Source organism: Phascolarctos cinereus, unplaced genomic scaffold, assembly GCF_003287225.1.
Source record: "Phascolarctos cinereus isolate Bilbo 61053 unplaced genomic scaffold, phaCin_HiC Scaffold_2;HRSCAF=192, whole genome shotgun sequence".
NCBI lineage: Eukaryota > Metazoa > Chordata > Mammalia > Diprotodontia > Phascolarctidae > Phascolarctos > Phascolarctos cinereus.
Genome location: NW_027555625.1, coordinates 222,063,405 through 222,090,292, shown reverse-complemented (window position 1 = coordinate 222,090,292; position 26,888 = coordinate 222,063,405). Strand labels below are relative to the sequence as shown.

Here is a 26,888-nt window from a genome sequence, read left to right as displayed (position 1 = left end):
CAGCTAGGTGGCACAGTGGATAGAGCACCGACCCTGGAGGCAAGAGCCTTCAAATCCGGCCTCAGACACATAACACTGACTAGCTGTGTGACCCTGGGCAAGTCACTTAAGCCCATTGCCTAGCAAAATGAAAAAGTAAATAAAACAAACAAACAACAAAAAAGAGCAAATGAGAGAATATTTGTAAAGCATTTTACAAACCTTAAAATGTTATATAGATGGCAAATATTATCATTAAAACATTCTGGATATTGGAGAGTTTGTGCAAAGATATGGGGATGAGAGATGGAATGTTATGTGTGAGGAAGAGCAAAAAAGTCAATTTGGCTGGACTGAAGATTGCATGCAGGGGAGTGATATATAATAAGGCTGGGAAGGTAAATTGGGGCCTGGTTATAGAGATCTATAAATGCCAGGGAAGTTTATACTTGAGTCTGGAGGAAATAGGGAGACACAGGCGGTTATTGAGCTTGGGAATGATGCGCTTTAGGAAAGTCTCTTTGGCTGCTGGCAGATGGATTGGAGAGGGGAGATAGTTATGGCAAGAAAAACAATGAGGAGGCTAAGTCCAAGCACCAGTGGTGACACTAAGTTAGTGGCTGTGTGATTAGAGAAAAGAAATTGGATAGAAGAGGTATAAGACTTGAGAACTGAGTAGATATAGAGGGGAGAGGGAGTCAAGGATAACTCGACGATCTTGAACCTGGGTAACTATCTACAAAATATTGGGTGTTAGATCTAAATCTAGGAAGGAAGAATCCATATTGGTAAAACTAGGACCAATGAAGCATTGGAGTTTAATTAAGCCTAAGCATTTAGGCTCCTACAATGTGCCAGGCACTATGATAAGTGCATTACAAATATTATCTTATTTGATCCTTGATTCTCATGGAGCAGCCTCTTTGGACTACTCCCCCAACTTGCACTTGAACTTGTAGGTTGGATCTCCAGAGGGTATTGTATTTGAGGGGTAACTCTGTGGGTGGCCACTCCTACTCTTATAACTCATGAGCCCCACAGGTGTGTATCCTATTAAGTGGCATTCCGGAAGACACAATTAGCTTTTACAAAAGCATTTACTAAAATGGTATAGTAAGAAAAATTACTACAGAGCTTCCTTCATGAACCTGGAATGTACTCTCTCCCACAAATATACACAGTGACCATGGGAAGAGTGGGCTCCAATTTAAGAGTGCAATGGTAGTGAGGCACATGAGTGTGCCTCATTTGTATCATAGGATACATGAGTGTCAAAGGCAACTCACAACTTCTGGTGGTATTGTAGGGCCAGGAAGTCCTTTCTTCATAGAGTCCTTGTGCAGCTAGCTCTCCTTAGCTGCAGCATCCATGGTGGATCATGCCCTTGTGAGGGGCTCCCAGGGTATCCTCTCCACAGCCAGCCTCTCATGGCTAGAAGTCACACTCTTTGAAATCAACAACAACAACAACAAAACATTTATTAAGGCCATTACAATCAATCAATAAACATTTGCTAAGTGTCAACTGTGTGCCAAGTGCTGTGCTAAGCAATGACAATACAAAAAAAGCCAAAGATGGCCCCTGCCCTCAAGGAGCTTGCAATCTAATGGGGGAGATAGGAAGCTGAAAAGCAGGGGATGGAGAGAGAAGAGGGAGGGAAGGAGGGCAAAGTCTGGCAATTCAGGAGTAAAGAAATTAAAGCATGGGTAGCAGGAGTGGAGTGAACTTCCAGAATAAGGAGGCTGCTTGTGGCATGGTGGGGTAGGAAACAGAGAGAAATGAATCCTTGAAATGGCTTCATCCCTCTGCTGTCTGTATTTATATCCGATTTGGAATGTGTGTCTCTGTGCTCTCAGATGGATGCAGTGCCTCCTCCTCCTGGCCCAGAAGTCTCCCTTTAAAGCCATATGGGAGGGGGGAGGATGAGAAGGGGAAGAGAGAACTTCTCCCCCCCACACTCTGTCCCTCCTGCAGGTAATCTCCTCCACAGGCAGCTCTCAGCTCACAATGTCTCAGAATTCTTGGACTGGGATGGGATATTGTGCTCCATGGCTGGACATTCTGCCTGGGGGGCTGGAGGAGGACAGAGAAATCCCTGGCTTCCCTCTACACAAGGACCACTCCAAGCCTTGACTGCCTCCCATCTCCTTAGGGCTTCCTTCCACCTGGGCATGTCAACAATTGTTTTACCACCTTATGATCACCTTGTGAGTATATTCTGAGCCTTCTCTGACTTAACACCAACTGAAAACTGAGGAGTGGGGACAGGAGCATCCTCTCTTGTTCCCTCTTTTCTAGGTCCTCTCTCTGTCTCTCTGTCTCTCTCTGTCTCTCTCTGTCTCTCTGTCTCTGTCTCTCTCTTTCTCTTTCCCCCTCTCTCTCTCCTCACAGTTATCCTTTTTTTTGTCCTTCTTCATCCTGGTTCACATCTCTTCCCATTTCCCTAAAGGCCACATCAGAGAAGAAAAAATAACAAGCTTTAAAAAAAAGCTTCTTCAATAGTGCTACTTTATACTTTTAAAACTATTATTCCTTAGTTTTTTGGTCTGTGTTTTCTTTTGCAACATAGCTAATATGAAATGTTTTGCATGACTGCACATGTATAATCTGTATCAATTGCTTGACTTCTCAAGGGTGGGGAGAGGAGAGAATTTGTAACTCAAAATTTTAAAAAGTGAATTTAAACATTTTTGTTTACATGTAATTGAGAAAAAATAAAATACAAATAAAAAAGGGAAATAGTGCTACTTTGATCCTCAGGCATCCCCTGCAGTCATAGCTGAACCCCAAGAGAATGAATGGAGAGCCTATGGGAAAGATGGCCTCTTCACCCCTTTTCTTCCTTTGGTTCAATTTACCTATTCTCTCTCCCTTTGCCTCCTAGCTTCTGACTTCCCAAGCATTCCTGGCCCTTCACATGGTTCTTCTAGACATAACTGAAAAGAAATTTCAGTTTTCTGGGCCTGATTATCTAAGACAAGACTGGTGACAGATTTGGCAAAATGGAGGTTTCTTGGTGGCAGAAGCATAGAAAAGACTTTGGTTTGGGAACAGCAATTGAGATCTGGTAAACAGGTATGGTACAGAGGGAAAAGTGCTGGATATAAAGTCAAAAGAACCAGTGTATCTGGGGTGCTCTCTACTAGTGGCTAAGAGGATGCTATAAACAGTTAATTATGGCAGACTGAGCCAGAGTTCCAAACACTGTCAATTTATTAGTAAAGCATGAATTTACCAATAAATAGGATCTCAGCTTCCCCAGCAAAGCCAAGACTCCAAGGTGGGGAATAGCTACCCTTTTTATAGTTTTTAGGGAAGCGCATAACAAAGAATAGGGCTTTGTAGATAGGGAACAAGTTATGATTGGGGTCTCAGCTGTCTGATCTACCAAATAAATGAAGGAACTGGAATACATAAACCTGTAAAGTCCCTTTCAGCATCCCTTTAGTTCCTATAGGTTACTTCACTCTGAGTCTCACTTTCCTGAGGCTCATCTGGGAAATGGAGACAATAATATTTGTGCTGCTCATCTCACAGTCTTGTGGGAATCCAAGATGACTGAATGAATGCTTTGGAATTGCAAAGCACCCTATAAATGCAAGTCCTTAAATAATAAGGAAGTCATAGTTCTCTCTATGTACTGCAAGGCATGAGAAAATGTAGAGGCATCAGAGAACAGTCATTCAACCCATTACATCCTACTTTCTAACTGGAATTCCTATTGGATTCTGCAATTTAAAATCTGAAAATACATGCTTAACGAATATATTAATGTTGTTTCATCCATACTGCCAGGAGTCAGAATATTTTATCAGTGTTACAGAAAATGAAACTGAGGCATGACTTAAAACTTACCCATGATCACACAGGGAAAAGTCAAGGCAAGAACCTGTGTTTTCCAGTTTCCAGTTTAGTCTTCTACTCACCAGACCATCTTCATTTGATCAGACCAGGTAATAGACAGCAGAAATTCTCTGAAGACAGAGTTTCCAATTCTAGCTGAGGCTTTCTCCCTATTCTTATCTGGGGTAGCCTAGATGTCCTACTTTCTAATTCTATAAGACTTAACAGCACCATTTACTTAGCACTTACATAGGACACACACAACCAACTTTAGAGAACCTAGTTGTTCACCAAAAAGACCCACTAAAACTAGGGTCCTGTCTGTGTCATGGACCCCTTTGGCAATCTGGTCAAGCCTAAGCACCCCTTCTCAGAATAATGTTTTTAAATGCATAAAATAAAATACATAGGGGAAACCAATTATATTAAAAGATATTTATTGAAAAAAAAATTTCACCTTCATGGTTCCTGGTTCAGAACCCCTGCTCTAAAATGTCAGTGGGAAAGCTCCCAAACATTCTTGCTTGTTGACTACCCCTCTTTCTCCTAACTACTCTCCTACCTTTGCCCCACTCTGTAATTCTCCACCTAGCTGCCAGAGCAATCTTAAAGTACAGGTCTGATCATATCACTTCCCTGCTCAAAATCCTTCAATGACTCCCCACTGCCTCTAGGATAAAAACTCCTCAGCTTGGTGTTTGAAACTCTCACAAATCTCACTCAGAATCTAGCTCCAAGCTCTCCCTGGCTTCAGTTCCCAGCTGTGAGCCCAGCTAGCACCTCTAGCCCCTTCCTGCTCAGAGACCCCACTATCCCTTTGGGCCACTCTCCTTCCCTACCTTAATTATCCTCCTCCTGACCCGAGCCCCACCTTCCCTTCCAAGGCCAGCCCTCTCCTCTACCCACCTCCACATTAGTAATTACTTCATTTATTCTATTCAATTTGCTAAAGCTGTTGGTTCCCCAGGCCTAGAACAAATTCCGCCCCCCCCATCTGTTCCAGATCCTTACCTTGGTGCAGTAGGCAGAACAATGGAAGAAATCAGTCATAGACCTGGATTCAAATCTCTCCTCTGACACATATTAGCTACGTAACCCTTGCTAATCTCTGACCTGAGCCTCATCTCCAGTCATCCTGATCTGCACCTTGCCACTGGACCCAGATGGCTCCAGAGGAGATAGTGAGGCTGGTGACTTAGCACAGCCCTCCCTCACTTAAATCCAATTCACTTGCATTTCCTGGCATGCCCCCTCTGATATCAGAGTCCCATTTGAGCACGAAGGACAGCAACAACTTCATCTATAAAACGAAGGGATTGGATTAGACATCCTCTAAGGTCCCTTCCCCTCTAAATCTCTGATTTTTTTCCCAAGTTCTATGCACTTGCTGCTTTCTCCAAAGTCTTCCTAGCTCTCCCCAGTTGTTAATGCTCTTTCCCTATTAAAAATGTCTTTGAATTTACTTACCTATTTGCTTGTTGAATTTGTTACCTGCCAGTAGAACACCAGTTCGTTGAAAGCAGGCTTTCACCTCTTTTTGTATCCCCCAGAACCTAGAACAGACCCTTGAACAGAGAAGGCACTAACTAAATACATTTTCTCAAATTGAATTGGATTTGTTCGGTCCTTTCCAGGTCTAAATCCTACGGTCCTATTCTTTGTACCTTCAAGGCTCTCCCTGATGTCTTTGGAGCTTGATTTCTGCTGCATCTAAATTGGGGGTGGTGGGAGAAATAGGACAAGGAGAGACACCTGAGAAACAGTGCAGAGGTGGATGAGGGAGGAGAAAGAGAGAAAAGGAGAGAAAATAAATGAGAGAAGAAACTGGAGAGTGAAGCCCGAATGTCAAGAGAAAGGGAGGAGGGGGCTAAAAGGGGAAGGAGAAAGGGGCAAGGAAAGACTGGGGAGGTATTCCCAGGCTTGGTAGGGGAGGGTTTAGAAAAAGGAACTAGAGGACGAAGGCAGGAAGAAGGAAAGTAGAATGAGAGAAAGAAGCAGAGGGATAGGATGAAGTGAGAAGGGTTAAAGAGAAAGGATGAGGAAAGAGGGAGGGGGAATGGAGGGATGGAATAATGGAGAGAGTAAACTAAGGGGGAAGATTGAAGGGAAGCTGGGAGGGAGAGATGGAGGAGGGGGTGGGGTAGAGGAGAGGGCTGGCCTTGGGAAGGGGAGGTGGGGCTTGGGTCAGGAGGAGGGTAATTAAGGGAGGGGAGAAGAGGGGCCCAAAGGGATGGTGGGGTTTCTGAGTAGCAAGGGGGCTAGAGGAGGTGCTGGCTAGGCTCCGAGCTGGCAGTGAGAGTAGGGGGAGCATGGTGATGCTGGCTGGCCCTGGCCTCCCAGAGCTGGGGTCGTGGGTGAAGAGAAGAACGTCGGGCAGCCCCTGCGACTGTGCTGTCTGAGCCCCCAGCTGGTCCCCGTTTCCCTTGCTCCCCTGGACTTGAGCCTTTGGAGCAATGCTATGGAGAAACTGTCAGCCGGGCTAGCTGGTCTCCATTGGAGTATGGGGGCTTTCCCCTTGGACCTCATCATCAGCCGCTGTCGTCTGCCCACTCTCGCCTGCCTGGGGCCAGGTAGGGGAGAGGAGAGGAGGGGCGGGGGGGGGAGTCCTGGGGACCAGGTGAGCCAGGACCAGGATGCTGGAACAGGAGCAAATCCGGGAGTGACCGAAGGGCGCCAGAGTCGAGGAACGAGGGAGAGTAGGGAGGGGGGAGAGAGACGAAAGGCAAGGAGGCAGGAAGAGGTGTCTGAGGGTGACCTGAAGCATGTGGGGCCTGGGGAGGAGGGCGGTGGGCTGCACTGTTCTGCTAGGCTTTGTAGGGTCCTGGGAAAGTTTTGCACTCTTTCTGAGCACAGTCCTGAGCTCTGCGTCCCTGCTTCCAGCAGGGCCCCTCTCTTCTTCTCTTCATCCTTCCTCTGATCCCTCCTGTCCCCCTCATCCTCCCTTTGTCCGTTCGTATCTCTGTCCTGTCACCTTTCTCTGCCTGCCCTCTCTCCTCTCCACCCCCGCTCCTCAGACCCTTCTCACTTTCCCAGGCCCATCCCTTTCTTCGCTGGATCCATCCCTGACCCTCTTCTCCCAACAATCAGTTTGAAGTCACCTGTGCCTCTCTCATCCTATGTTACTCCAGTGTTCCCTCCCCCTTCCCATGTCTCCCATGCCCTTCCCTCCCCTTCTCCTGGTGGCCCAACACACCCCAGTCCAACCTGGGGAGGTGAGAGGGGGGAACTGCTTAGTAGAAGGAGGAATAGGAGGGGATGGATGCCTGCCTGAGAGGGGAGTTCCGGCTGCCTGGCTGGGGTGAGGAGGGGGAGGGGAAGTGGGGATGGGGCCTGGCTGCCTGGCTGGGGGTTTTGTATTAGAGAAGAATAGGGGTTTGGCCAGCCTTGGCACACTTGCTTCCCGGAATGCTAATGGGGCAGAGAGGCCCACCAGCCCCTCCCCTCAACCCACACTGTTCAGTGCTAAGGACGGCCCTACCCAAGGACTTGGAGATGAGGCTGAGAAAGGTGGGAAAGAGGGAGGGAATGGGAAGTTGTGTGTGCCATGTGTGTCCCGGGAGGGTGTCAGTAGGTGGGAACTGGAGTTTCAGGTACAAGACAGTCGGTACAGTGGAAAGAGCATTGGCTGTAGAGTCAGAGGTCCTGGGTTCAAATGCTACTTCTGAAGCTTACTTCCTGTGTGGCCTTGGGCAAAACACTTGGGCTTTATTTTCCTTATCTATAAAACAAAGGGGTTAGACTAAATGACCAGCTCTGTGACCCTCTTGACCTCTGTGTATGCCCACAGCAGCGCACATCAGCAGGTCAGGTGTAGGTAAAAGTGTCATAGGACCAGTGGGCCTGTGGGTCAGAGTGAGCAGGCGTCTACCTACCGATGAGACGATGAGACGTCTGCGTGTGGCTCTGGGGAAAGATGCTCTGCCCCAGGCAGACGACGAAGCTGGAACCTCCCGGGGAGGGCTAGAATCATGGAATGAAGAGCTAGAAGGGGCCTCGGAACTAGGAAGAGTCCCACCTGTTTATTGATAATGAGGAAGTTGATCTGAACAAGGTCACACAGGTGAGAGATGACAGAACTGGGATTCAAACCAGGACTTCTGACCACCAGTCCCTTGTTCTTTTCACGGTACCCAGCCTGGCTGTGCAGTTGGATGGGGGCAGGGAACTATGATTAAATTCTTGGACCATTCCTTTAAGGTTGTCCCATCCCAGGCAAGCTCTCACCGTGTAGGGTGGTCCTGCCATACTACTTAAGTCCCAAATGATGCAGGATTTAGCTGGGTAGTAGTTATCCTTTTGGGGAGGGCGTAAAAGGGGAACCGATAGAGCCTTTTGGTTCCTGGCAAGGAAGCAATCAGGAGGCTGTCCCCTTCTCCTCCCCACCCCCACCATGCCCATGGCTGCCACGAGAAGCCCTTCAGATTGAAAATTCTAGGCCCCTTCTGCTGCCCTGGTAACAGTTGCTGGGGTTAGAGAACCCATCCAGTCCAAACCCCTCCCTATACTCCTCTTTTCTTAACAACCTTTGGCCAATGTCTCCTTTCCTCCCTTCCTCCCTCCCTCTTTTCCTCTTATTTTGTTCCCTCCTCCCCTCCCCCATTATTGGTGTCTTCCTGGCCAGGAAAAATGGGAGAGATGAGGAGGGAGCCGGGGGTCTTGGGAGAAGGAGTTTCTTCCTCAAGGGCTTGCTGGGCTCTAGATTTAAAGTCCAATACCAGAGTTGAAATACTGAATGCTATTTACTGCCTGTAAGGAAATCAGTTCATTTCCTTCCCTGGGATTCAGGACTTGCCTTCCTCATCTGTAAAATAAATGAGTTGGATTAGGTGTTCTTGAAGGCTCCTTCCAAGTCTAAATCTTATGTTCCTGATGAAGTTGGGGAGTGTCCTTTCTTAGGATTCAGGGGTGAATGGGAGATGAGCTGTTGAAGGAATGCACGCATTGAATGGGAATTCAAAGCACCTGTCACTAGCCATAGGATACAATTTGAGGCTGATACCTCTGAGGCAGCATGGCACCATAGATGGAGTTGGCATTGGAACCAGGAAGGCCTGGGTTCAAGTCTTACCTCTTCTTACATAAAAGCCATGTGACCCTGAGCAAATCACAACCTCCAAAGTGCCCCAAGTAACTTCCTAAGATCATGTTACCAAGAAGAAAGTAGCTGTAGAAGAAGTTCCTCCTTGGGATGTCCTGATGAAATACTGATGAAATCACAGGTCAGGTTAATTCAGAAGGGGTGAGAAGGGATGTCCCAACAGCTCATCTCATTCAACACTTCCCAGAGATCTCAAACTGGTGAGTGGCTGAGGATGCTGGTTAGTAGATGGGCCCAGAGGAAGGGAGGGATAGCTCCCTTACTGGGAAGGGCCCCTTCTGAAATGCAGAAAGCCACAGCTATCGATGGCTCTGAGTTGCTACATGAATCCAGCCTGTTTCTGTTGGTGGCCTTTCTGCTCTCTGCGCACTTCGGAACATGACTGACTGGACAGTGGATGGTGGGGGGAAGGGGGTTGTGGGGTGGGAAGCCGACCCCTCGGCTGAGAGGTTATGCTTGAATGCCCAGCCGAGGGCAGGGCCTTTGAGTGTTCTGCCCCTGGGGAAGCTCAAGCTGAGACCCTCCTATGGGAGTGTGGGAGTTAATATCACTGTTTACTGTGTCTGTTCCTTCTCTCTCTCTCCTTGCTGGCCCAGGGGAGTATGTGGAGGGGGTAAGCCAACAGGATGTCCTGCTCATCCACTCCTGCCGCCAGTGGACAACGGTGACAGCCCACAGCCTGGAGGAAGGGCACTACGTCATTGGGCCCAAGATCGATATCCCGCTGCAGTATCCAGGTAGGGCCTGGGGGCCTGCAGAGTTGCAGGAGGATGCCAGCTGGGGTGGCTGGGAGGAAGATGAATGGGAAGCTGAGGCTGGGAAGGGATGAACCTTCAGGCTCCCATCTTGCCACTGAAGGGGGCCACAGAATGCTAAGAACCCAGAATCGTGGGCTTAGGGCTAGAAGAGACCTTGGAGGCCATCTGGTCCAAACTCTGTATTTTACAAATGAAACTGAAGCCCAGAAAAGCTGAGTGACTTGTTCAAGGCTAGTGAGTGGCAGAGCCCCGCTCCAATCTGGTCTTCTGGGCTGGAGGCAGGGCCCTTCCTTCAGTCACTTATTTGAAAAGGGCTATGAGTAGTTAGAGGATCTGTGTTCTGAGGACCTTGCCATAGGCTACTTCCATTCCCCTTGGCATTTTCTCTTTTTCCTTGTGCCATTTTCCTGGGGGCTCTGTGGACTGCAGCTGGACACAGACTCTGGCCTGCTAGATAGCCTCCTGGACAGACTAAGTTTCCAGGGGTCCTCCCAAGGGGCTGAGTGAAGGCAATCCCCCAGGCACTGCTGAATGCAGGAACCCACTTCTTGTTTCAGGATGACAAGGGATAGGTGTTACCAAAGGGGACACCCTGGCACCTTGTTTTTTAGTGTAGCTGATTGACTTGTACAAGTAGCAGCCACTTAAAAGCCCATCCTGACCAAGTATACCATTGCAGCTGCCCCAGTGGGGAGTCAGGCTTGTTATTTCATTGTTCAGTCATATTCAAATCATTGGGACCCAATTTGGGGTTTTTTTGGCAAAGATACTAGACTGGTTTGCCATTTCTTTCTCCAGCTCGTTTCCCAGATGAGGAAATTGAGGCAAATAGGGTTAAGTGACTTGCCCAGGGTCACACAGCTAGTAAGGGTCTGAGGCCAGATTTGAGCTTGGATCCTGCTGACCCCAGGCCCAGCGCCCTATCTACTGCATCACTCCAGACTAGTTAGTTACTTGTTAAATTCTTGGAGAAGCTCTAGCTTTGAGAGATACTAGTATAGTGGTAAGGACATTTGATTTTGAGTCAGGAGAACTTGGGTTCAAATCCTGCCTTGGATGTCCCTCAAGGGGAGATTTTGAATAAATCACTGAACCTCTCAAAGCTTCAGTTTTTTTCCTCTATAAAATGGTGACAATATTCAATAATTAATAAACATGTTTAGGTGCCTACTATGTTCCAGGAAATGTACCAAACACTAGGGCACTAAGTATGAAAAAGAAAGACAATCTCTGCTCTCAGAGTGTGTCGTCAGGGAAGACAACACACACAAAGAACACAGGGGAGAAAGGACAAGCAAGTACCTGGGGCATGATGGAGAAGTTCAAAGGAGTGTGGGTAATACAGAGATGGCTGGGCCTGGGCACCCGCCTTGAATGGAGCTCATTGCTCTGTCCTCCAATCAGAACGATTCTTTATATTCATACCATAGAAGTTCGAGTTATTATTAGTCCTGACTCCACCAAGTGAGTATATGACCTTGAGCAAATAGTTCCACCTCTCTGTGCCTCAGTTTCCTCATCTGTAAAATGGGATTGAACTAGGTGATCTCCAAGTTTCCTCCTAGCTCTGACATTGTGTAGGCTCCATAGTTTCAGGAACAGTACTCCCTTTCTGACCCCAGGACCCGTCCTGAGGCCTCTGAGTGAGGGGCTCCCAGAGCTAGGCTCTATCTATTCCTCTGCTGGTCACTCTGCTGGTGTCTAGATTGGCCTGAGGTGGGGAATCTCAGGTCTGCAGCCTCTGCTGGGATGGTTCCTCTCAGCTGCTATCCAAGTTCAGGGATTCCGCCCTCTTACAGTTAGGTCTGCCAAGCCTTGAGTCTCCCAAGGGACCAGAGAACAGAACACTCTCATCCAGGGTACACTTCCTCCTGTTCCTTCTCTCCATCCCTGGTTGGCCAGCTGCTTCTCCCTCCTCCTCCCTCTCTTTTCCTCCCCCTTCCTCCTGCTCCCTCCCTCTTCCCCTTGAGATGACCACAATGCTTTGGGGTGGTGATCTGAGTAGGGAAGGCTTGCAGTAGCTTATGACAAGCTGGGAGCCCAGGATCCAGGCCTCCAAAGTTGGGTGCTGATGCCTGACACGGTGTGGGGGAGGGAGGCCGGCAGGCAAGGCAGGGAGGAAGTCTGAGATGAGAGGGTGGGGGAGGGGATCCCTATAGCAGTCAGGGAGGGGATAATGAAGCACTAAGTGTGGTCAGCCGGACACTGATTCCTTCCAATGAATTAATAATGAGAGATGGAGCTCGGAGAGGGGAGCAGGGACCTGGGCTGCCCAGCTTTCCTCACCACACAGGAGGAAAGGAAAGAGAAAAGGAGAGGTTTGGCAGGGGACAGAGGAGACCAGGGACCCTTTTGATTGAGGTTGGGTGGGAGGCATCTCTTTTTTACTAGACTATGGGGATTGGTGGTTGGCTCCGTAGGGGTAAGCTGTAGCTTGGGAATGGGAGATTGGCAGTCGAGAACACTCTATCACCAGCTGTGTACCTTTATTTGACTTTGAGGAAGTAACTTATCTTCTCTGACCTCAGTTTCCTTATATGAGAGGATTAGAGTAGATTTCTGAGGTCCTTTCTAGCACTAACGTTCTATAGTCATGGGGCATGAGGCTGATTTTTCTACCAAGCAGAATCCATCCATTCATTCAGAAAACTTTTACTCAGCATCTAGTAGTAGTAATAACAACAACAACAACAACAATACCTAACATTTAAATGGCACTTTAAGATTTGCAAAATATCTCATTATATCCTCACAATAACCTTGGGAGGTAGACATTATTATCCCTACTTTACAGATAAGGAAATTGAGGCAGAGGTTAAGTGATTTGCCCAGGGTCACACAGCTAGGAAGTGTCTGAGTTAAGATTTGAACTCGGGTCTTACTGACGAAAAGCCCAGTGCTCCATCTATGTGCTGGCTCTGGGTTAGGTGAAGCGAGGGATACAGAGAAGGAATGAGACCGTCGTGGAACTCTCGATCAAATAAGGCAGAAACATATCTGCATGAAAGCACAAGAAAAATGTGAGGGCTGATTAATGAGTGACTGGGCAGTTTCTGACAAGTAGCTTGTGAGTGGCACAGACATCCCTCAAGGGATATGGATTGGTATCTCTGCGTCCAGGCGCAGACCCCTGGTCAGAATAGCTCCTTCTGGCGAGGGCTTGGGGGAGGGGGAGTGGTTTGCAGCTGGACAGAGGTGGGAAGAGGAGAGGGACACACAGACAAGCAGCTGGGCTGGGGTCGGGGGGCAAGGGGAGACGTTAGGGTCTTCTACTTTGTGCCCCAAGGACAGGAAACACCTCCTCCTCCTTCCACCAGCTCAGCTGATGGAGCAGCTGGACTCTGGGCCAGGGAGAGGAAGGAGTGGATCGGGCACCGTGGTTACATTGATTCTCCTGACCACATCCTCTCCCCTAGCTTCCCTGAGTCGGCCTGAACCTCCCCTGTCTGGTACTCTGGCTTTGGCCCGTCCCAGCTTGGCTGGCGATAATGGAATGAATTCTTCCTGGCCCCTTGCTGGTCAGGGGGTAGACTTCTCACCCTCTCTCCCTCTGGGTTTGGGTATGTGTGGGGGTTGCTCTGACCCCAGGGTGAGGAGACCACTAGTCTGAGTAGGTGAGCTCAGACCATCTGCTCCCAGCTCCTCATCATCTGTTAAGCACTGGAATCCTCTTCACCCTTAGCCATGTCTGTCTGTCCTCTGGGGCTAGTGCAAAGCTTCTCTTTCTTCCCAGGAGGGCCGTAGTTTGACTAATAATAATAATAATAAACATTTACACAGCACTTGACTACATGCCAGGCATTATGCTAAGCTCCTTACAACAACCTTGGAAGGTAGGTGTTATTATTATTTCCATCTTACTGATGAGGAAACTGAGGCAAACAGAGGTTAAGTCTAAGCCTTAGACACTCACTAGCTGTGTGACCCTGAACAGATCACTTAACCCTATTTGCCTCAGTTTCCTCATCTATAAAATGAACTGGAAAAGGAATTGGCAAATCAGTCCAGCATCTTTGCCAATTTAACCCTGCAAAGGGTTGATGAAGAGTCACAGGAGTGAAACGGCTGAACAATGACAACTTCCTGATTCCGGACCAGGCACTCCATTTACTGTGCCACCGGGCTGCTGGTACAGGGTTTGGGATGTGCTTTCTGTTATCCCTTCCTCCCCAAGGCAGTTCTCAGTTATGTGCTCCTGGCCAGGGAACTCAGAGTCTAGGAGAGCATAGAAGAAGGCAAAGGGTGGCCGTGGTCCTGATGAAGCTGATTCCACAAAGCCATTGGTAGAAATTGTCCATGCTGCGTCAGTGAAATCTCATGGGTCTGTGTCTATGGTGTGAATATCACCATCATCCCCAAATGTTTGGTGGTTGTCCTTTGCTCTTGAAGAGGACCAAAATGACAGCACTGGGTTGGGGTCAAGGTACAGTGTGTCCGACTGTGGCTGATCGGACCAATACAAGCTTAGAAGGCTCTGCCATGGGTAGAGCACAAATAGTCCATAGGCACCATAATCACAACCATGCGCCATGTGCCAAGTCTTGTGCTGGGAGCTTGGGTTACGTGAATTAAGCATCTCCATGTACAAGATGATGTTAGACGCCAAGGTTAGAAAGATATGGTCCTTGACTCATGGCTTGGTGGAGCACTCTGAGACAGCTAGGTTGCGTAGGGTTTGAGTGATGGATATGGAGTTAGGAAGCCCTCAGCTTGAATCCTATGGATTTGAACTCACCAATCCTGAAGTCAAAGCCATTGACACCAGCTGGGCACATCACTCACCTCTCTAAGCCTCAGTTTCCCCATCTGTAAATGAGAATAATGTAGCACCTACCTCACAGGCTAGAGACAATCAAATGATACACACACACGCACATATATGCCATTTTACAAATCTCAAAGTGCTAGGTAAAGGTCAGCTTCTAAATTGTGATAATAACAGCATTAACTGGGTATTTGCTATGTTCTCCCCTAGTTGCTTTTCTGCCAGTGCCACTGTTTTTTTTTACATTCTTACAGTCAGTAGATATTTCCATTCTTTCTTTCCCTTTTTTCCCAGTTTGTTATTTTTTCTGGTCCTCTGCACTGAGAAGAACCTAATTCAGGTGTTCCTGAATCATTGAGCATACAGGCTGTTCTCAGTTTTTCTCCATTAAAATACAGCCACTATGGGTTTTAAAATGTTTATACATTTTTTTCCCTTTTTTTTTTCCCCTAGAAGATTGTCTTCTTAATCATCTCACCTCCCAAATATTCACTTTCTCCCTGTCTGCTGGTTCCTTCCCTGCTACCTAGACACATACTTAAGTCAAAAAAATAAACCTCACTAGGTCCTATCAGGGGCAGCTAGGTACCACAGTTGCACTAGGCCTAGAGTCAGGAAGACCTAAGCTCAAATCTAGCCTTAGATACTTTATAGCTGTGTGACCCTGGGCAAGTCACTTAGCCCTGTTTGCCTCAGTTTCTTTATATATAAGATGAGTTGGAAAGGAAATGATGAATCCAGTATCTTTGCCAAGAAAACCCCAAATGGGGTCATGAAGAGTTGGACTTGACTGAACAAAAAAGAGATGGATAGGCACATATGTAAATATGCCTAAATAAACAAACACATATATATATGTAAACACACACACAGTGTCCCACAAGTCTTAGTGCAGTTTTTAAGCTATTAAAGCTTAAAACTGCACTAAGACTTTTAGAACACACTACATGTATTTATATATATAAAATCAAAATGCATATATAAAATACAAACATGTACATTTATGTGTATATATGAATATGCATGCCCACATGTGTACACACATATAGCTATAAGTATGTATGTGTGTGTGTACACATACACGTATACATATATACATGCTGTCTCTTCTTAAAGGCAGGGACTGTTTCACCATTTGTCTCTATATCCTTAGGACCTTGTACAATGCCTGGCACATAGTAGTTGCTTAATAAATGTTTGTTGATTGATAGAGTCCAAAGTATCCTCTCCTTTACAGGTGAGGAAGCCACAACTCAGACAATTGAAAGGGTTTCCCCAAGTCTGGGAGGTGCAGAGCTGGGACTAGAACCCAGGTCTCCAAGACTTTCAGGCCGTTTCTGGTGCTCCTGACTGCTTGGCACGGCTGCTCACTCACAAGCTATCCGTGTGTAACTCAGGAGCGGCTGGCTGTTCAGAGCTCCTGTGCCTGGGCTTTTTGCTAAGCCAACCACACAATGATGGCCCATGAGGTGTCTGGGTGCAGGGGAGCCCTGTTTGGAGTCTACCTGGGAGCATCCAGGCCTCCCAGATAGTGTGACCTGGAGTGGAAGATGTGCACAGAAGTTGGCACCCTGAGGATGTTGGGGTCTGAGGACACTCTTCACAGGAGATAGGACCCCAGGGGAAATGGGACCAGACTCATCTTCCTGCCCCTCCCACAGGGAAGTTCAAGCTGCTGGAGCAGCCTCGAGATGTTCGGGAGCCGGTACAGTATTTCAGCAGCATTGAGGAGGTAGCTAGCGTCTTTCCCGACCGCATCTTTGTGATGGAGGCCATCACCTTCAGCGTCAAGGTCAGCTCCCTAGCAGACAACGTCCCCCAAGTGTCCCCTATGTTCTGCCAGGTAGAAGCCTCAGCCATAGTCGAGCTTCCTTTGACAAGAGGAAGAGAGCACCTAGCTCTCCATTTCCACTGAAGACGAAGACATGCCCTCATGTTTCAGTGGGATGGATTCGGGAGGACTTCTTTAGAAAGAAGTGAGACAGGAAGAGTTTGGGATCTTTTTCCATAGAAATAACTTGTGAGAATTCCTGGGTTGGAATGGACGTTAGGAGTCATAGTCCTGTGCGTCCATACCTGAATCCATACCTGAGCAGGAATCCCCTCATGGCATCCCCTGCAAGTGGAATTAAGGACTCCAGGCAGGGCAAACCCATCCCTTCCCGAGGTGGCCCATTCCACTCAGGACAACTCTCGTTGTTAGGCAACTCTTCCTGACATCGAGCCTAAATCTGCTCCAATACAACAATTGCCCATCACACCTAGTTCTACCTCTGTGGCCAGGCAGAATAAGCCTAATTCCAGTTCCACTTGACAGATATGACAACCCCCATCCCACCTCTAAACCTTCTCTTGGGCTAGATGGCTTTTCTGGAGGTCGCTGAGATGTATCCCAGTGTAGCCTTTACCTAAACCATCCCTGGGTCAATATGCCTACCTTGATCTCCAGAAAAAATTATACCTCTTGCTTTAACCAAGGCCCAGAGTAATTCTTGTTGAAGCTTTTCCTAATGCAAAAATGCTGAATTTTTCCCCCTAGTTTCAGATTTTAAAATTCTGCTTATAATTTTAATCAATTCTATTTTTCTCTATCCTTCCGGAGTAGGACCAATTGGCAGCTTTGCGTATATGGGTGACTGGGGGGGGAGGGGGAGAGAGTCCTGCTGGAGGGGACCTTTGAGAGGAAGGGGTAGGGGAAGGAGGTGCTCCCAGGGTTTGCATAGTTCCCCTGATCTCTGAGTATCCTGGGTGGCAGACAGGCTGCTCTCCCCAAAGCACCCCAGGAAACTCTGCCTTCTTTTCATCGTCTTGTCTTTGCCCACCAGGTGGTGTCCGGGGAGTTCAGTGAGGACAGTGAGGTCTACAACTTCACCCTGCATGCGGGTGATGAGCTCACCCTCATGGGCCAGGCTGAAATCCTTTGTGGGAAGACCCCGAAGGAACGTTCCCGATTCACCACCATCCTCCGAAAACTGGGCCGGGCTGGGTCCTTGGCAGGGTCCCTGGCAGGGATGGGGAGCATCGGCGGTGGCCTGGGCACTAGTGGAGCAGCAGGCACCATCAAGCCCATTAAAGGCAAGATGCCGTGCCTCATCTGTATGAACCACCGCACCAATGAGAGCCTGAGCCTGCCCTTTCAGTGCCGGGGCCGGTTCAGTACCCGCAGCCCCCTGGAGCTGCAGATGCAGGAGGGCGAGCACACGGTGCGGGCCATCATCGAGAGGGTCCGGCTGCCCGTCAACGTGCTTGTGCCCAGCCGGCCCCCCTGCAACCCATATGACCTGCACCCGGTGCGCGAGGGCCACTGCTACAAGCTAGTCAGCATCATCTCCAAGACGGTGGTGCTGGGACTGGCCTTACGCAGGGAGGGCCCCACACCCTTGCATTTCCTGCTGCTCACGGACATGCCCCGATTCACCCTGCCCCAGGGGCTGCTGGTTGGTGATCCCCAGGTGGAACAGCTGGTGAGAGACAGTGCTTCCTACTGCCACGAGCGCTTCGACCCAGACGAGTACTCCAAAGCAGTCCGGGAAGCCCCTGGAGACCTGGCAGAGGAATGTGCCAGCCCCCGGAGGGCAAGGCTCTGTTTGCAGGGCCCCAGGCCCGAGGCACTGCCCCGGCTCTCCCTCTGCCTTTACCCCCCTGCTGGGGAGGGGGAGCAGGAATATATGAGTCCAGATTGGGCCAGCCTGTCAGAACCTGCCCCTCCAGTGGAGATCCCCTATGAGGAGCTGTGGACGCACCAGGCAACTGACAGCCACCCAGAGGGTGGGGGCAGGGACAGAAGCAGGCAACCACCTGCAGGACTTAGACAGCCAGACCTCATCTCTTTTGCTGGGACTGCTCATCTGGAGGCAGAGGTTCCCCCACCGCCTGTCCCTCCCAAATCAGAGGCAGTAAGTATAGGTGGACAGCTAGGTGGTGCAATGGATGGAGTGCTTGCTGGGCCTGGAGTCAGGAGGACTCATCTTTGTGATTTCAAATCTGGCCTCAGACACTTACTAGCTGTGTGACCTCAGTTTACCTCAGTCTCCTCATTTGTAAAATGAGCTGGAGAAAGCAATGACAAACCACTCCAGGATCTTTGCCAAGAAAGCCCCAAATGGGATCATGAAGAGTCAGAAATATCTCAACCAGTATAGATGGCTCTTGAGGTCATAGGGCAGAAAGAATCCTAGGATAATAGAATCATACAATTAGAGGGGGAAGAGATCTTGGAGTTGATTTATTTCAACTCCCATCATTTCAGAGATGAGGACACTGAGGCCCAGAGAGTAAGTGACTTTGCTAAGGTCACACTACTAGTAAGTTTCAGAGATAGAGTTTGAACTCAGGTCCTCTGACTTCAAATCTAACCCACTTACCCACCACCCTACAAGGATGGTGATAGGGAAACTGTTCTTTGAGATAACCCTAGAATTCCGAGACTTTTCTTACTCATTCTCGAAGAGCCTCCCCTCCCTTCTTGTTACCCCCTGGAACCCTGGAGTCCTTGGCCTCTGCCTAGGTTTCTTCTTTAGCCAACAAAAAGGGCTTGTCAACAGTAAGGGGAGCCCTTGGCATATGGGGCCCAGGTCATCAAGAATCTTGACTGCGGTCAAGGGGAACAGAAGGGAATGGTAGATGGGTGCATGCATGTGTGTGCTTGGCAGAAGAGTATATGTATAAATAGGAGGGTATCAGTAAGTGAGTAGGTAGGGGTGTGTGTGTGTGTGTGTGTGTGTGTGTGTGTTGACCTTGACATTCAGTAGCTGTATAACTTTGAGCAGGTCACTTTATACCTCAGCCTTAGTTGCCTCATCTGTAAAATGGGATATGAGGATCTTTGCAACTACTTCTCTTATGGGGTGATTATAGAGAAAGTGCTTTGTAACTCTTTTAAAGGGCTTATATAAATGAGTTATTACTACTACAGAAAGTAGGGGGGTGTGTGTGTGTGTGTGTGTGTGTGTGTGTGTGTGTGTGTGTGTGTGTGTGTGTGTGTGTGTGTGTGAATAAGTAGGTATGAGAGAGGATATGTTTCCGGATGTGTATTTAAGAAAAACAACCTGAGGGTGAGAGAGATAGGGAGAAAGCAGAGGAAAGGACTGTGGGGAGGTGAATAAGGTGGTATTGGGATGCCAGAGGACTGTGTTTGCAGAAAGCCACATTTATTAGGGTCTGGGCCTAGGAGAATTTGGGTTAGCCCCTTCCCCCCACCTCCTGCCCCTCCATTCTTTTCCTTCTCTTTCCTCCTAATCTATCTGTGTTGCTGGTCTTCTTTGATGATGATGATGATGATGATGATGATGATAAAAGCTGGCATTTAAATAGTGCTTTAAGGTTTGCAAAATACCTGATGAATATCAACTGATTTGATCTTCACATCAACCCTGGAAGGCAAGTACAATTATTACCCTCGTTTTACAGATGAAACTGAGGCAAACTGTGGTTATGTGACTTGCCCAGGATCACACAGCTAGTAAATGTTTCAGACAGAATTTGAACTCTGATCTTGCAGACTCCAGGTCTAGTGCCACCTAGTTGCTTTTACGAAAAATTATTTTGTGAATAATTCTCTGTTGCTTTAAAGCAGATTTTGGTTTGCAGCTACTAGGGGACTCTGGGCTATGGCGGCTGGGGGAATTGAGCACTGGGGAGGGGACTAGAAGGAGATAGGTTAGGCTTTGGTGACGGGTGACTTTGTACATCCATGTTCATCATTGGTACGCTCTACAGAGCAGTTCCAGATGTCCCTTAGGACGATCCCTAATGATACTATGTGGTTTGGGCCTCAGGGCGAGGCCAGCAGCTGTCCAATGTGTTCAAGCACTTGGGCCTGGGTAGCATCCTGCCTGGTATCATCCTTCCTGATTTCTAGGACTTTCTGTTTCCAGGTCAAGGAAGAGTGTCGCCTACTTAATGCTCCACCAGTACCACCAAGGGGCGGCCGGCTCCCAGGCAGTCCTCCTGTCCCACCACGCTTTCCCAAGCTTCAGCCTGCTCACTCCCCCAGTCCTGTCCTCTCCTATTACTCTTCTGGCCTACATGATGGGTGAGCGCCCTTCAAAGCTATTACTAGTTGAAACTGAGCTTGGGACAAATTTAGGGAGAGGGAAGGGAATGTGTGGCTGTGTAGAGGACAGGCCTACCATGGGTGAAGTTATTTTGGGAGGAGCTTGCCTTGAGCCTCTTGAGTTTTATAGCAAGGAAGCAGGTCCTCCAGGGAGAAAGTACTCTCTATGTTAACCCCTGGGGGCAAAAGCCCATTCTCCCTGTCCAGGTTATGGCTCTGGTCTCCTTCCTTCTTTGGGCTCCTGGACCCCTCCTAGGGAAGCCTCACTCAAGGGGAGGCATTTCCTTTGGGTCATTTGGTTCTTTGGGCAAAGATCCATGGACAGCCAGGGTGGTATGGAAGAGTGGATAGAGCACTGAACTGGGAATCAGGAGACCTGGGTTCTGGTCCTGTTCTAGTCATGAAGTAGCTGCATGACCATGTGCACGGCAACGATCCTCTCTGACCCTTAGATCTTCCTCTATAAAATGAAGAGGTTGGACTAGATGACCTCTAAGATCCCTTTTGGCTCTAAATTTAGGATCCTATGGTCTCTAATGTCCCTTCCAGCTCTAAGGTTCCATGAATACCTGTGAGCTGGACAGGACATAAATGCTCTGACCCAAGGCGGGTCTTGGAAATGAACGGCAAATAAATCCACCGGGGTTCTAAGTTCTCCTCTGGGGGTGGGGGAGTTAATGTGTCTGGGATCACATCAATGAGACCTTATTTAACGGGCAGTTGAGTCATGCAAGAATATACTGACCATTTACTCTCCTCTTCTCTCTGTCTGTATCTCTACCTTGTCTTGCCTCTGCTGTCTGTTTTTTCCTCTCCCCCTAATCCCTCAGATCTGGCTCTCGGAGTGGCAGCTGCTCCCCATCCCCAGATTCATACTCTCTATACTGTTACCCCTGTACCTGGGGTGATTGCAAGGTGGGTGACTGCTCCAGTCGCCCACTTCATGGCCCCCTCCCCTCTACAACACAGCCCAGCCAGGCCTCCTGGGCCTACCCTGAACCTGGAAACAGTCGATCTACACCACTACTTGGGGGAGAGACCCCCAACAAGACATACCACAGTTGTCCCCCTCCTCCTAAGCCTTCACACCCTCAGAAACGCTTTGCTCCATTTGGGGCCCTCAATCCATTTGCTGGGCCCTCATATTCCTCAGGTCCTGCCTCATCATCATCCTCTTCTTCCTCTGGTCCCACTTCTACCCCTGGCCCCATTTCATCCTCAAGCCCTACTTATTCTCCAGGCCCTGTCTCCTCCAGTCAGGCCTACTCATCTGGTTCCCCCTCCTGCCCCACATCCTCCTCTTCTTCCTCTGAATGGCAGGAAACAGCCCTGGAACCTTTTGACCCCTTTGAAGTGAGGCAGGGCAGCTCCCCAGAACCAGAGCTGCTACAGTATCAGGAGCCTAGAGGAGTGGGCAGGCCTGGGCCCTTGTCACCCCTCTGTCCCACCAAGGCCTTTGAGCCAGATGGCCTGATGCTTCGGCGGATGCCCACCCCATTGTCCCCTACTGTCTTACAGGTACCAGAGGGAGGTGGAGCACGGCTCTACCTCACCCAGGGGCGCCTGGATGTGCCTCCTATTAACCCACGGGAAGGGGTGGTGGGCCGGGTTGGCAGGGACAACACCCCTTGGCAACCCCCAGCTGATCTATCTGCGCTCTCGCTGGAGGAGGTCTCTCGGAGTCTGCGCTTCATTGGCCTCTCGGAGGATGTGGTGAGCTTCTTCTCTAGGGAGCGCATAGATGGCAGCATCTTTGTGCAGCTCAGTGAGGACATCCTGGCTGATGACTTCCACCTCACCAAGCTGCAGGTCAAGAAGATCATGCAGTTCATCAAGGGTTGGAGGCCCAAGATCTGAGCAGCCTGTCCTAAGGCCAGACAGTAAGAATGTTTTTGGGCCTCTTAGGGGCATGAAAGGAGCTCTCCATAAAGCTGCTCCTGATACTGGACCCCCAGGGGACCCAGATTCTAATGAGGCAGTGCCACAAAGATCTAGTGCTCCACAGTCAACCCAAGCTCCACGGAGCTGGTCGTGGGTTCTACCACTGGAACTGTAACACAATTTCTTTCCTTTAGAGACTTCACATGGAGAAGCTACAAATGGTATTAACACAAATGGGCAGGACCAGCATGGCTCTGCCCTCTCCTGCTCAATAGAGTGATGTAATAGGTTTCCCAGATCCTTTCCCACCTCTGGGGGGACCTCTTCCATTATCCAAACTCCAGGCTTCCCAAGGTACTTCTTGGTACTCGGCCTGAGAACCGAGCTATTCCCAAAAGCCCCCATTTTCCTGCCTTTCTTCCTCTTCCTCCTCCACCCTTAACTCATTAACTGGACACACTAAGGGTCAAGCAAACTGAGAGCCTGTCCCCTGTGCATTGTTTGCACCCCATGCCCCCTTCTCTAGTCACTGTCTTGTCAACGATAATTACTGAGCACAACTGTAGGAACACAGGTTGATTGACAAGAGCTCGAAAGGACCCTATAGGTCATCTAGTCCATCCCCCTCTTTTACAAATGACGAAACTCCAGCTTGTAGAGGAGGGCTCTTGGCCAAGGTTCCTGTACTCTGGTTGCTTGTAATATAATTGGGAAGACAAGATTTAAGGGCACTTCCTGGATGAACCCCCTTCTGTGGATGGTTCGAGAGCCAAGCTACCCTAGGAACTAGTCATTTAGTCAGGCTGGATGATGTGACCTCTAGCATCCCTTTCAATGCTTGAGATTCAAGTCCAGGTTTCTTCCAATTAATACTACTCCTGCCTTCTCTTCATAGCTAGATCCTATTTATTACAGCGTTTCCTTCTCTCAGCCAGGAAGTCCTTACTGTAGATATTGGTGAGATTTCTATCACTTGTAGCCACCTCATAAATACCTTGTCTGATGTCTCCAACCCGGGACAAAAGGGTAGAAGGGGGGAAGACTTATGAAGCCATAGAAGCTCAGGAAAAAAGTGTTAGTACCTTGACTTCAGGGTTCGTAGACCTCTTGGTATAGAAGGGACAGAATATTGAACTTGGAATCATCCTGGTTCTACTTTCTACCTGTTTGACATTAAGTAACAACTTCTCTGGGCCTTAAATTCCTCATTTATAGAACAAGGACGTTGGATTAGGCAACTTTTAAAGGCCCTTTAAGCTCTAGATCTATAAGCCTTACTGAGTGTTGCAGTGCATTAACATGGAGGAGGGTCTTCATTCATAGGAATTTCAGTGTTCTCATCTATAATACAAAACATAAGAATGCAGCTCTGGATACATGCATGCACTTTTCTCAACCAGCCCCACCAAGCCCCCAAAGGAATCACTTCTCTCTCATGTTTTGGGTCATATGCCAGCCAACTACCTATGGAGACCAGCTTATAATCTTACCTCATCAGGCTGCCTAGATATTTATTTCTTCGTATTTTAAAGGGTCTGGGTCCTGTTCCTGCTCCTAGCCATGCCAAGGGCCTTGCCTCTTGGGAAAGGAGCCCAAATAGTGGATAGCAGGAATGTTATAGTTGAGAGAGTTGGCTCCTGTTAAGGAATTCTAATGGATCAATGAAATAAATACCACGGATACTGCAGAAGGGTGCAAGCTGAACTGCGTTATGTGTGCTAGGCCTGGAGGTTAAGCATATTTTCTTTCTGCTCCTTTAAGGGACAGAGAAATAGTGTGTAATGTACCCCTCTGTTGGTGCCTGGGGCAAGGGCCCAGACTTGTGGTACCCAGGATTCCCTGTTAACTGACCCAGAGCTGTTATTTACTTATGGAAGGTCCTCCCCAGCCCATTTCTGTATCTACCCCACTGTTCTGAATACAAGGACAAAGGGATAGGTAGGGCTTGATGTTAGCAAGTGCCAGAGTTCCATTTCCTAGCTGTGGATATTAAAGCCTGTGAGCATGCTCACTGGCTCTAAATAAACAGAGGGCACTTGTCAGTCCCAGGCTTTCACTTCTGAGTTGGGGCAGGAGCTTTCAGGCTCCCCATGATAGAGCCTTTATTCCCACGTCCAAGAGGTATGGGCGGCCACTTCTTTTCTGCCACCTGCTGGAAGTCTGAAAATTATAATTCAGGATTCCTAGGATTTGAGACCTCAAGTCCCAGTAGCTGGGACTAGATTCAGCCAGTATTAAAACCCATTCTGCAATTTAAACGGCTTCCTAACAGTTTCCCCTACAAAGTAAGGGTATCTCCCATAAAACCTAATGAGCTAGTACAGGGTCCTTCAGCAAAGACTAAAACGGGTCAAAAAGCATTGCGTCCATGGAGTCAAGAGGTCCTGGGTTCAAAGCCTATAAGCTTGGGCAAGTTAACTTTTCTAGGTTTCAGTTTCTTCATACATATAATGAAGGAGTTAGAGTAGATTTCTCAGATCCCTTCTGGCTCTAAATCTAGGATCCTCTAATCTTGGAATCCTAAGGGCCTTTCTCTGGCCAAAGCTATAGCCCTAGAACAGGTTACCCACTGGCATGAAATACAAGTTTGATAAGAAACAGTTAATTGGGATTCCCTCTATATGTGAGGCCCAAAAGCACTTGTACCTCCCTTCAGCACAAAGAAGATCAGATTTAACTGGGGCTGGGGCTTCTTCCACTGGTACAGACTGCATCCCCTCTCTAAGGGTTGTTGGGATCAAAGAGTCCATCCCCATGTGGGCAATCTGGTGACTAGCTTCTCCAAACTCAGCCAGCCTGGTTCTTGGATGACATTGAGGCCATCTCCAGGCCTGCATTCAAAACCTGCGTCTCACCAGTGCTCACCGGGATTCCTTGTTTCAAGGAGGCAGAGGGGTAGAGAAATTCAGTGGTATGGTGTGATCAAGTGTGGAGAAGGATAATGGAGGAGACGGTGGTTGGGGCTGAGAAGAGCTCCATTCTTTCCCCTCCTCATTCTGTCTCCCCCCTTGTCCCTTAGTTCTCTAGAGCAGCAATAAATAGAGCTGCAGCAGGGGAGCACGGTTCTGTGAGGAGCCAGGGACGAAGCTGGGAAAGCCTGAGGTACAGACAACACTCACTGACAGACTCAGATTTACATACCCTTGGACTCATTAAAAGGAATGGCCATGAAGTTCCACTTTCTATCTGCGTGGACTTTTCCTCAAGGTACTGATGGAAGATTTGAGGGATTTTCTGGATCTTACCCTTCTTTAAAGTGAAATATTCTGTGTCTGCTGGTTCCAGAAAGCAGCTGTTCAAAAGGGGAGGTTCAACAAAGAGAAAAGAAAAGTGGGGGGGCTTATGAAGTTTGGTTTTATTGTTAGATGTAAGTCATTCTGGCAGAAGTCAATCAGTCCTGCTACTGGCAGGAAAGGTGGCTCCAGCTGTGTGGACCAACTTGGGTTTAGAATCTAGAGCACAGTGAGTTCCATCTTTCAAAGTGAAGTGCAATATACCCAATTCACAGCTGGTGGAACTGGGAGCCACCAAGTGTTGGTTACACTGTAAGGCACTTTAACCAGGAGCTAGACAGCAAAGGCTGAATGTGTTTTCCCACCGGGTTACCCAGATAAATCTAGACACTCTGCATTTGGAGATAGCACTACCTCCAGCTGGGGGTTAAGTGTATGTCCTGCACAAGGTAAGACCGTGCCTGTTCAATGATAAAACTTTTTGCTAGGGTTGTTTGCATGGTCAATTAATAGTTGGCAAGGGGTGAACTGCTTTCCATAGATTTCCTCATATTTCTTCATCCGGTCCACCAACTTCTGGGCACCATACAGATCTGAGAAACGGAAGGGACCTAAATAGAAAACAGATATCAGATATTGAGGCAAAGAGCAAGATAAACATTTAGATTACAGCAACATCAATCTTCAAGATGGACAAACCTCCAAGACAAGGTGGGAAGCCAAGACCAAAGACTGCCCCAATGTCTCCCTCTTCAGGGGAAGCCAGGATCCCTTCTTGTAGGCACATGACTGCCTCATTCACAAATCTTGTTACTAATCGGTACTGGATCTCTTCTGGGGTGGAGCTGCCAACAAGAAAGACAATTAGGTTGAAGAATATCCCATCCAAAGGGATGAAAAGATGGCTACATGCAAGTAATGAATGATAACTGAATTTAAATTAAATTCAAACATTCATCAAAGGGTTGGTGCTCAACTAGTTTCTTCAGGGCCTGAACATAACTCCAGGTTTCTAACTTGAGAGGACTTGTTCAGGAATCCTACTTGCTCTGTATAAGGCCCTCTACTGGGAATAGGAAAGCAGGTCACAGCAGAGGGGTCCGTAAATGCCTAAAACACTATAAAGAATTCTTTGTTGACCAACGGCCAGTTATTCACAGTATCAATGCAAAGGTTGGTTTATCATTCCTAGGAATGGGATAGTGGAATCAATCCTTCTACCTGTACTGGAGTAGTGTGCTAGAGCACAAATCTTAACTTGGCTCTGCAATAGTTG

At 48.3% G+C, this 26,888-nt stretch overlaps 2 protein-coding genes across 2 annotated transcripts in view; one reads left to right on the top strand and one right to left on the bottom strand.

Annotated features, from left to right (window-relative positions):
- Nucleotides 1-6,070: 6,070 nt before the first annotated feature.
- On the top strand, nt 6,071-23,966 carry GAREM2 (GRB2 associated regulator of MAPK1 subtype 2). Its single transcript, XM_020983919.2, has 6 exons — nt 6,071-6,392; nt 9,517-9,657; nt 16,105-16,235; nt 17,269-18,339; nt 20,320-20,477; nt 21,329-23,966. Exons 1-6 carry the CDS (start codon nt 6,281-6,283, stop codon nt 22,353-22,355), a joined length of 2,640 nt encoding a protein of 879 aa, XP_020839578.1. The 5' UTR covers nt 6,071-6,280; the 3' UTR covers nt 22,356-23,966.
- A 1,750-nt stretch (nt 23,967-25,716) lies between these two features.
- HADHA (hydroxyacyl-CoA dehydrogenase trifunctional multienzyme complex subunit alpha) overlaps nt 25,717-26,888 on the bottom strand; it is a 68,033-nt gene continuing 66,861 nt past the window's right edge. The window contains exons 19-20 of the mRNA XM_020983920.2: nt 26,312-26,457; nt 25,717-26,223 (exon numbers count right to left, since the gene is read on the bottom strand). Coding sequence (XP_020839579.1) covers nt 26,078-26,223; nt 26,312-26,457 — 292 coding nt within the window. The 3' untranslated portion in view covers nt 25,717-26,077. The remainder of the gene's footprint in view (nt 26,224-26,311; nt 26,458-26,888) is intronic.